The 10,908-nt window shown below is 42.3% G+C and overlaps 1 protein-coding gene across 1 annotated transcript in view; it reads left to right on the forward strand.

Moving 5' to 3' along the window:
- Window positions 1-9,207, forward strand: part of TPRG1 (tumor protein p63 regulated 1) — a 49,888-nt gene extending 40,681 nt beyond the window's left edge. The window contains exon 6 of the mRNA XM_087933682.1: window positions 5,954-9,207. Coding sequence (XP_087789808.1) covers window positions 5,954-6,148 — 195 coding nt within the window. The 3' untranslated portion in view covers window positions 6,149-9,207. The remainder of the gene's footprint in view (window positions 1-5,953) is intronic.
- The last annotated feature ends 1,701 nt before the right edge of the window (window positions 9,208-10,908 follow it).

Genomic DNA, 10,908 nt, shown 5'->3' on the forward strand with positions numbered 1-10,908 from the left:
TATCAGTGCCACACTGCCTATGTCTACGACGGTGAATTTGGTTGTATGTATATACTGTACAATGACAATAAAGAATTCAATTCGGTGAAGTACAGGCAGAGTCCTTGACTTCTGACCGGAATGGAGCCCAAAATGTCTGCCGCTAAGCAAGACGGTTTTTAAGTGGGTGTTTGGCCATTTATTACGACCTTGTCACAGTTGTTAAGTGGATTGTGCTTGGGGGGGGGTGTTCCCTGCAAGGGGTTGGACTAGAGGATCTCTGAGGTCCCTTCCAGACTTGGGATGTTATATTTTTCGAAGCCTGAAGGCCTTTGGAAAAAGCAGCAATTTTACCCATTTATTCTTCCAACTCAAAGCTGCCCAAGGAAGAAAGAAAAACTTCATTAAAAAGAAAAACGCCTCCGATTGTTATGGTCCGAGCGTTTTAATTTTCACTTAATGATCCCGGGTTGGTTTGCTTTTTAATGGTTTTGCCATCTGAGCCGTAGTGTTGTTTCATTTCAGGAAACCGCAGAGAATAAATGGGATCTCGATGGTTTAGAAGCCGAATAAATAAATAAATGAGTCAATAAATAAAAGAGAAAGTTGAGCTGAGCAGGAAAAAAAAAAAGAAAGAAAAGAGCTGGAGAGAACCAGCCCAAAACAAACAAAAAACATAGAAAGTAGCAGCCAAAAGCTTTCATAGAATAGAATAGAATAGAATAGAATAGAATAGAATAGAATAGAATAGAATCAGAAGGGATCTTGGAGGTCATCTAGTCCAGCCCCCCGCCCAAGCGGGAGACCCTATACCATTTCTGACAGATGGCAGTCCGGTCTTTTCTTGAAAGCTTCCAGGGATGAAGCTCCCACAACTTCCAAGGGCAACTTCTGGTCTATTGAATATAGAATAACAGAATCGGAAGGGACCTTATAGGTCATCTAGTCGAACCCACCACCCATGCAAGAGACCCTACGCCGTTTCTGACAAATGGCAGTCCGGTCTCTTCTTGAAAGCTTCCAGGGATGAAGCTCCCAAAACGACCAGCTGTACTCCTCGACTTACGACTGCAACTCAGCCCTTAAATTTCCGCTGCTAAGTCAGACAGTTATGAAGCAAGCTTTGTCCCCATTTCACGACCTTCCTTGCCACGGCTGTTAAGCGAATCCCTGCAGGTGACATGGTTGTTAAGCAAATCTGGCTCCCCCGTTGACTTTGCTCGTCAGGAGGTCTCAAAAGGGGGATCATACGACCTCCACGCACCGCAACCGTCATAAACATGAGTCTGTTGTCAAGCATCCAAATTTTGATCCTGGGGATGTTGCGATGGTCGTAAGTGTGCAAAAACGCTCACACCCTGCCTTAGTAACTTCAAATGACGGTTGTAAGTTGAGGACTAACTGCAATGCTAAGTACACTTAGCATCTTCTGTGAAAAGCTGCACAAGGGTGCAGCCATTTTCATAGTAACCGGATTTTAAAATTGAAGACCTCCGTTCTAACATTTTACCTGGCACTTTTATGGAAGGATACTCGGCGAGATAAACAGCATATAAGTGTAATAAACAAACAAATTTATTGCTGTGGCCCGCCAGCGGCCAGTAGAGATGGCAGCAGATTCAGACAGTGAGGAGGTTGGAGAGGAACCTGGGCCAGTCCTGGAGTTTGGGGAAGGCTCGGACGAGGCTTTGCATTGGAGGCAAAAATGAGCCAGGGCCGTCCGACAGTTATTAGCTGCCTTCGGAGCCGGAGATCAGTGGGGAAGAAGAATAGCTGGAGCCTGTTCCCCATGCTGGAAGGATGATCGGATGCCAGTAGAAAACTTAATAATCCAAAAAAAATCTACGATTGCGCTGAAATGGACAAACTTCCCCTAAAATTAAAAGAAAAGGAAGACTCAAAATATGATATAGCCTGGGAAAACTGGTGGAATCGGATGAACAAGAGAAATCAGCGAGTCCATAGATAAGGAAAGAACAATATAAAGAGGTTATAATAGGAGCGTTAACCAGATATAAGGAATAAGGATGGTTTGAACTATTGTTCGAGAAGAAAGCACCATCTAAGTAATTTGTAATGTATATGTTCGATGTTTTTGGTTTCATTTTTAACAAAATGTTTTGTGTTTTGTATATATCTCTTTAACATTTAACAAAGTTTATTTTTGAAATTAAATAATAATAATAATAATAATAATAATAATAAACCCAGCATAGTTATCTCCTTTGCTGCGTACACTGTTGTTTTTGTGTAGTATAATAATAATAATAATAATAATAATAATAATAATAATAATAATCCCAGCATAGTTATCTCCTTTGCTGTGTACTGTTGTTTTTGTGTATAATAATAATAATAATAATAATAATAATAATAATAATAACCTGAACAGTTCCTAGGTCCTTGGTTAGAACTTGAGCTGTTGAGCTACCAAACAGCTCCAAAGGTGGGTTAGGGTTAGTTAGAAGAGAGGTCTTAAATTTTAAAATCCTGTTAAAACGAAAACACTTGTGCACGAGGGTGTCGGAGCGAGCAAGACAGGGGGATGGTCAGCATAGGTCAGCTGTCAAGGGCTTTGCTGTGTTCCCATCCAGAGAGACCCCAGCTCCTTCCTTCCCCTGCCTTCCTCCCCATCTGTGTCTGTCTCGGTTTATCCTCGAGATCTGGGCTGCTTTCCAGATCCCCATCCGTCGTTGGGGGGTGTAACATAATCCCTTTGTGTTCCTGGCGTGGAGAGGATGTTTTAGTGCATTCGATCTCTCTCTCTCTCTCTGCCTCTCCCTCCCTCCAAGATGCTTTTAATTCCCGGGCATGAAAACTATCCTTTGCATGCAAGAGACGCGTTCGCAAGTGTTTGGCATCAACACCCTTCTGCCCCTTAACCCCGCCACCCCCACCCGCAAATCTGCGAGGGTCCCAGCTGAGTTTATGATGGAGAGGTGGCCGCAGGACGCCACTAGATCCCTCTCCTTTGAAGGGATCTGGTTTCCAGGGTTGTTTGTCGGAGATGTTCTCATAAGCCATAAGATCTCCCGCTCCTTTCCTTCGACCTCCGGATAAGGTCCTCAAGTTACAACCGTTCATTTAGGGACCGTTCCAAGTTTGCAACGGCACTAAAAAAAAAGAGAGGGGACTTTTTTTCCCCCCACACTTACAGCCACAGTGGCATCTCTGTGGTCCTGTCTGTGATCAAAAGTCAGACATTTGGAAACTAATGACGGAATAACAAGAGTTGGAAGGGACCTTAGAGGTCTTCTAGTCCAACCCCCTGCTAGAGAAGGGAACTCTATATATCATTTCAGACAGTTGACTGTGTCTTCTTTAACCTCTTTTTTTTTAAAAAGGATGGGAGGGGAGGAAGGAACTGAGGGAGAGGGAAAGAAAGAGTGAGAGAGTGGAAGGAAGGAAGGAAGGAAGGAAGGAAGGAAGGAAGGAAGGAAGGAAGGAAAGAAGGAAGGAAGGAAGGAAGGAAGGAAAGAAAGAAAGAATATCAGAGTTGGAAGGGACCTTAGAGGTCTTCTAGTCTAACCCCTGCTAGAGAAGGGGACTCTATATATCATTTCAGACAGGCTGTGTCTTCTTTAAACCTTTTTTAAAAAGGAAGGGAGGGAGGAAGGAACTGAGGGAGAGGGAAAGAAAGAGTGAGAGAATGGAAGGAAGGAAGGAAGGAAGGAAGGAAGGAAGGAAGGAAGGAAGGAAGGAAAGAAAGAAAGAAAGAAAGAAAGAAAGAAAGAAAGAAAGAAAGAATATCAGAGTTGGAAGAGACCTTAGAGGTCTTCTAGTCTAACCCCTGCTAGAGAAGGGGACTCTATATATCATTTCAGACAGTTGGCTGTGTCTTCTTTAAACCTTTTTTTTTAAAAAGGAAGGAAGGGAGGAAGGAATTGAGGGAGAGGGAAAGAAAGAGTGAGAGAATGGAAGGAAGGAAGGAAGGAAGGAAGGAAGGAAGGAAGGAAGGAAGGAAGGAAGGAAAGAAAGAAAGAAAGAAAGAAAGAAAGAAAGAAAGAAAGAAAGAAAGAAAGAAAGAAAGAAAGAAAGAAAGAAAGAATATCAGAGTTGGAAGAGACCTTTGAGGTCTTCTAGTCCAACCCGCTGCTCAAGAAGGAGACAAAATGGTTGTCCAGTCTCTTCTTAAAACACCCTCAAGTGATGGAGCTCCCACAACTCCCTGGAGGCAAGCTGGTGATTGTTCTCACTGTCAACCAACTCGTATTTACGACGGTTGCGGTGTTCCAGGGCCGCATGATCCCCTTTTGCGACCTTCTGATCAGCCAAGATCAATTTGGGAAGTCAAATTTCACTTCACAACCGTGTTACTAACAGAACAACCGTGGTGATTCACTTAACAAAGCGTGGCCCGAAAAGGTCATAAAACGGGCTAAAGCTCACTTAACAACTGTCTCATTTAACAACAGAAGTTTTGGACCGAATGGTGGTCATGAGTCAAAGAGCATCCGTAGTTCTCCACGCAGCAATTTCCCCAAGCAGGTGCCTTTCCAGAATCATATCATGTGTAAGCCGGAAGGGACCTTCCAGAGGTCATCTAGCTCAACCTCCTGCTCCAGGCAGGACTGGAATTAAACCATCCATCACAGAAGGTCATCCAGTTCCCGGTTCACCACTCCTGAACCCTGAATCAATTGGGCTTCACTTTCCCAGGGACTTTGCTTGTCCGACGGTCGCAAAATAAGATCAATCAAATGATCCTGGCAACCATCGTAAATATGAGTCCATTGCTAAGCGTCTCTGTTTTGATCATGTGACCACACGGACCCCGTGACGGTCATAAGTGTGAAGGCTGGTTATAAGTCCCATTTTCCATTGCTGTTGTAACTTGGAACAAGTAAGTTGTAAGTCGAGGACTACCCGAGCGGGGGTTAGACTAGAAGACCTCAAAGGTCCCTTCCAACTCTGTTATTCTGTGTACTACAATAAGACTTTTTTTAAAAAAATAAGTCTTACCTAATTGTCTAAAATGATAATCATCCAATTTCTTTATATTGCCCCCTTTTTTTCCTCTCGGTGTATGGTGCCTTTTTTAAAGATTGTATTATTTTCATGTTTGCAGTTTTCAAACTTCCATAACAAGGATTCAAACAATGATGGTTCATCTTAACCATTGACCTAAAATGATCATGACCTTTCTTTTCATTTTTTCCCCCCTCTGCCTTTTCGTTCCACATTTTTTTTCTTTCTGATATATCTTTCATTTTAAAAATCCAATAGAAATCACGATGAAAAAAGGATAATTAATCTTACATTAATTACCTAAAACGATAATGACTTTCTTTGTGTCTATTCTCCAATTTTTGGTCTCACAATTTGTATAGTTTGTACTTTATCTTTCCATTTTTAAACTCAAAAAAACCCCACATTTTTTTAAAAAAAAATGCTTGTTAACCTTATCCAATTATCTAAAATAACCATTAATGATTTCTTTCATCTTTTTTTTTCTTCCTTTCTGCCTTGTTTCTTTTTGATATATATATTTTTTTAGTTGGCTTAAGTTTTTATTGTTGCATTTTGCATTCCAATAAAAACACAATTTTTTAAAAAAAGGTTAATTAATCTTACTTAATTACCTAAAACAATAATAACTTTCTTTGTTTCTATTCTTGAATTTTGGGTCTCACAATTTTTGTAGTTTGTACTTTATCTTTCCATTTTTAAACTCGAAAAAAAACACGTTTTTTTTAAAAAAATGCTTGTTAACCTTATCCAATTATCTAAAATAACCATTAATGATTTCTTTCATCTTTTTTTCTTTTTTTTCTTCCTTTCTGCCTTGTTTCTTTTTGATATATATATATATATATATATATATTTTAGTTGGCCTAAGTTTTTATTGTTGCATTTTGCATTCCAATAAAAACACATTTTTTTTAAAAAAAGGTTAATTAATCCTGCCTGGGAAATATTCGCAGGGGGGTGAATTTTAGCTTGTTTTTTGATGGCTTCTTTTGATCATTTGCAGGTTTCTGCCTTCAAGGCTCAGCTGGTTCACGCCGTGCAAAATGCCCAAGAAACAGCCCCTGCACCAGGCCGGACTCCCGGCTTGGCTTTGGTGAGCGAGCCCATCTGCATTCAGACCTACACCGGGATGGTGGCCTTTTTCGGAAACCAAAATAAACTGGGATATTGTCTCGCTCGAGGCAGCATCGGCTTCTGATCTGAACATTTCCCTCCATTTCTTTCTTTCTTTCTTTCTTTCTTTCTTTCTTTCTTTCTTTCTTTCTTTCTTTCTTTCTTTCTTTCTTTCTTTCTTTCTTTCTTTCTCTCTCCCTCTCCTTCCACCTCTCTCTTTCCTTCTTCCTTTTTAAATCTTCCTTCTTCCTTTCCTTTTCATTCCATCTCCCTCCCTCCTCCTTTCATTTCTCTTCTGTTTCTCTCTCTCTTTCTCCCCCTTCTTCCCTCCTTCCTTCCTTCTCTTTTCTTCCTTCTTGCATCTACATTCCTCCTTTCCCTTCCTTTTCATTCCATCTCTCTCCCTCTTTGTTCTTCTTTCTCTCTCTCTCTCTTTCTCCCTCTTCTTCCCTCCCTCTCTCCCTCCCTCTCTCCCTCCCTCCCTCCTCCTTCCTTCCTTCCTTCCTTCCTTCCTTCCTTCCTTCCTTCCTTCCTTCCTTCCTTCCTTCCTTCCTTCCTTCTTGCATCTTCTTCTTTCTTAATGTTTCTTTTCATGACTTCTTTATTTCTTTCCTTCCTTCCTTCTTTCTTTCCTCCCAAATCTGGCAGAATGAGATGTTGGAGAAAGAGAATTAGGTTACAGGTAGTCCTCGATTTATGACTACAGCTGGGAGCAGAATTTCCATTGCTAAGCGAAGCAGCTGTGATGTGAGTCTCGCCCAGTTTTGCAACCTTTCTTTTGGCCAGGATTGTTAAGCAAATTGCTGCCGTTGTTATGTGAATCAAACAGTCATAAAGCAAATCCGTCTCCCCCCCCGCCCCGACTTTACATGTTGGGAAGCCAGCTGGGATGGTCGCAAATGGCGGTCATGTGACTGCACGATCCCACAACCGCCGTAAGTGCAAGCACCCAACTGTTGATCGCAGGACCCTGGGGGGATGCGGCGACGGTTGTAAGTGTGAGGAACTGATTCTCTGTGACTTTTTTTGGTGTCATTGGTCACTTTGAACAGTCGCTAAGCGAATCATGATATGTTTGAGAACCGCCTGCAGTCTCGGGAACCCCCAAATCCAGAGGGATCTTGCCACCCCATTTCAAACTCACATACTGTCAGGGCTCCAACAAATCCAACCCCGTTCAAATCATGAGTCTCTAGCCACATTTCTCAGAATTTTAAAAAAATTGATTTATTAGGAGTGACCATGTCGGGGTTACCTGGGTACAGCTGACTCTAAGACCCATCATTCATTTCCCCCTTGACCCTGGTCTCCCCCCCGCCATCCCCTGGATGTATATTCGCCACTGGGACACATCCATAGCCAAGAGTCATCAATCATGCTCTCCAGTAATAATCTTGCGCGCCAGCAGCTCCGATCGCCTAGCAATTATCTGAAGCATTTAAGGAATGTATTGCTTCCCCCCCCACAAACTCGCTTTCTGTTGGCAGCTAAAAGGACCAAAGGAATATTTTTTTTAGTCGACAGGTACTTTATTCCCAGTTTGCGACTGTAAAATTTGTATTTTATTTTTTCATCTTTTAAAGAAGAGACTAACTCTCTTACAGGCAGGGGTTGGCCTGCTACCGGTTCACACCGGTTCGACTGAACTGGTTGTTAATTTTACATCTGGTTTGACGAACCGGTAATTGCAATGACTGGCTGGCCCCGCCCACCTCTCCCCTCCCAGAAGTCCCCATGGGGCCCATTTTGGATGCCAAGGAAGTACAGGGTGCACACAGAGGCTCGGGGAGGGCGAAAAATTGGGCTCCTGGTTCTGGAAGGCCGGAAATGGGCCTGTTTTGAGCCTCCAGAGCGAGCTCAGGGAGGCTTTTTTCACCCTCCAGGAGGCTCGAGGAATGCCTCTGGAATCCAGGGAGGGAGAAAATGCTCGCTTAACGGCTGCAGTGATTTGCTTAACAACCGTGGCAAGGAAAGTTGTAAAACGGGGCACCACATACCGAACAACGATCCTGCTTAATCGTTCCGGGTTCAAACGGTCCCAGAATGGAAGAAGCCCCTTAGGTGAAGAAGCGAAACCTCTTCAGGCAAAACGAAGGAAGCCCAGTTGTCTTTTGAAAAGACATCTTGATCTGGATGTGAGTTCGAATCTCCGTAGGCATTTGGGTTCCATTGTGGTCACAACTCGAGGACTTCCTGTACTCATCAAATCTAGCCAACTTCCTCAGATGACAGTGCGATCAGAAAAATATTAGAATGTGCAGAAATGAATAGGTTAACACCTGCAATTAAGAGAAGGAACAAACAGAATATTATACGATATGGGAACTATTTTATCGATGGCTATAGGATAAATATGGAAGTTAGAAACAAAAGAAGATTAGTGAAATATAGAACATAGGTTAATAGAATTGAATATGTTAAGATGAGGATTGTTATATATAATTAGATATAGTATGTATCTATCTTCTATATGTATAAAAGCGAAATGCCCCTCACGCATCATCACAAAATCTCCAGAACCGTAAAGCCTACAAACTTGAAATTTGGCACGTAGGTTCCTCTTGGCTTCTAGGGGCTCACTAAGAAAGGATTTTTCCAAATGACCCTCAGAGCATTTAGAATATTTCCTATATTATTATTATTATTATTAACACGCTCTGATGCTAAGGAGTTCTACTCCCCCTCCCCACTTGAAAAGAAATCTGCTCCAAAGGCAAAATGTAAGCAGAGGAGAGGAATTTCAGTTTTACTTTCACAGCAGCACCAAGCAGCTTTAGTACAGAGCAGTTGCGCTAAGCCACGCCCAGGCTCCTTGCTGTCTCCTTCTTGCTCACACAGCAAATACTGTTTCAGTTTCCAAACAGACCTCCACTCTCTCACCCACTGACAGGACGCTAGCCAGATGAATACCGATGGATGGCGGTAGGCAGAGGTACTCCCCCACTTATTTTCCTCCCCCAAAACTAAGCCCAACCACATAGTTTCGTAGCGAAGCAGGGGTATAGAGCTGGTATCAGTATAAAATTAATTATAAAGAGAATTATCACTAATGTAACGAATAAGGCTGTAAACTTTAATTGTTACCACACAAGATATTTGTACCCAGAAGACACATTGTTTAATGGAAGACAGATTGTTTGTATTAAAAATAAAATAAAATAAATTATATACATATATAAAAATCTATCCAACTTGGTTAAGGGTGAATCTTAGCCCACCAATATGCAACCTGCCTCTGGGTTCAAAAGTTATTCACTTCTGACACTTCACCAGCTAGGTAAAAAAAAAAAACAGTGGCTGCATTCACACAGCTGCAGAATCACTTCCGTGTGTGTGTGTGTGTGTGTGTGTGTGTTAACCCAAGTTGCTTTCTGAGGGTGTAGAGCCATGATGGCGAACCTATGGCATGCGTGCACAGCCCTCTTTGTGGGCACACGAGCTGGCCAGCTGGTCTTCGTGGGTGTCAGAGCACCCCAAAACCAGCTGAAAACCAGCGAAAAAACAGAGCACTTTTTGGAGTGTTTTGGGCCCTGAAAACAGCCCCCCAAACAGCCTGAAAATGGCCCCACAACAGCCTGGAAAATGGCCTGAAAATAGTCTGAAAATGGCCCCAAAATGGCCCGAGAACAGTAAAACAAACAGCCTGAAAACAGCCTGAAAACAGCCCCAAAATGGCCCGAAAATGGTCTGAAAATAGCCTGAAAATGGCCTGAAAATGGCCCCCAAATGGCCGGAAAACAGTAAAACAAACAGTCTGAAAACAGCCTGAAAATGGCCTGAAAAATGGCCCGAAAATGGTCTGAAAACAGCCTGAAAATGGCCTGGAAAATGGTCTGAAAATGGTCTGAAAATGGCCTGAAAATGGCCTTACAACAGTTCCAAAACAGTTTAAAAACAGCCTGAAAATGCCCCGAAATTGGCCTAGAACACCCTAAAAACAGCCTGAAAATGGCCTGAAAACAGCCTGTAAACGGCCCCAAAACAGCCTGAAAATGACCCCAAAACCACCCCCAATGGCAAAAAACAGGCATGCGCACAGCAAGCTGGTCTTTGGGTTTCCGACCCTTCACACGTGCACATGCACACATGTTTTGGTTTGGGCACTCGGTGCCCAAAAAGTTCGTCATCACTGGTATCGGGTTTTGTCAAATCTTGAAAGGACAGGTGCCAAGCCAGAAATGGATTCCTTGATTAAAGTTGCATGTGTGAACATAGCATTTCTGGACATTTCGCTTGCGAAATCTCCTCAGTTATTTCTCTTGGCTCAAACCAGGAGATTTGCGGATAGATTGGACTACAACTCCCCTCAGCCTTTGCTCAGGATGATGGAGTTTTTTGCCCTATTGCAACAAAGGGGTTAGCAGCAGAGGGTGAGTTTTACAGATTAATTGAGTTGGAAGGGACCTTGTAGGTCATCTAGTCCAACCCCCTGCTCAAGCAAGAGATCCTGCTACACCATTTCTGACAATGGCAGTCCAGTTGCGTAGCACCACTGATTTAGAAAAAAAAAAGCTGATTAAAGATTTCTTATCCTTTTTATTGTGTTCTTCATTAAAATAATAACTGTAATGATAACGATGATGTAAATCCTTCATACAGCTCTACCTGGGATTTGAGTTTTTCCTGCCTTTGAAATGACTTGCAAAAATCTAGAAATAGATTATACATTCCTGCAAACAAGGAAGAAAGAACTTGCTAGGGAATTAATTTCACTTTTGCTCCTTACAATAAAATACCTAGTTTTTCTAATTAAGCTGGGGGCCCTGTGGATTTATTTTCTTCAGTCAAACATGTATTTCTTGCAGCTTTAAATCTGGAAGTTTGCTGCTTTGTCTAGTTGTCGTT

This window comes from Pseudonaja textilis, chromosome 4 (assembly GCF_049901715.1).
Source record: "Pseudonaja textilis isolate UNSWEBS1 chromosome 4, rPseTex1.2, whole genome shotgun sequence".
NCBI classification, from domain to species: Eukaryota; Metazoa; Chordata; class Lepidosauria; order Squamata; family Elapidae; genus Pseudonaja; species Pseudonaja textilis.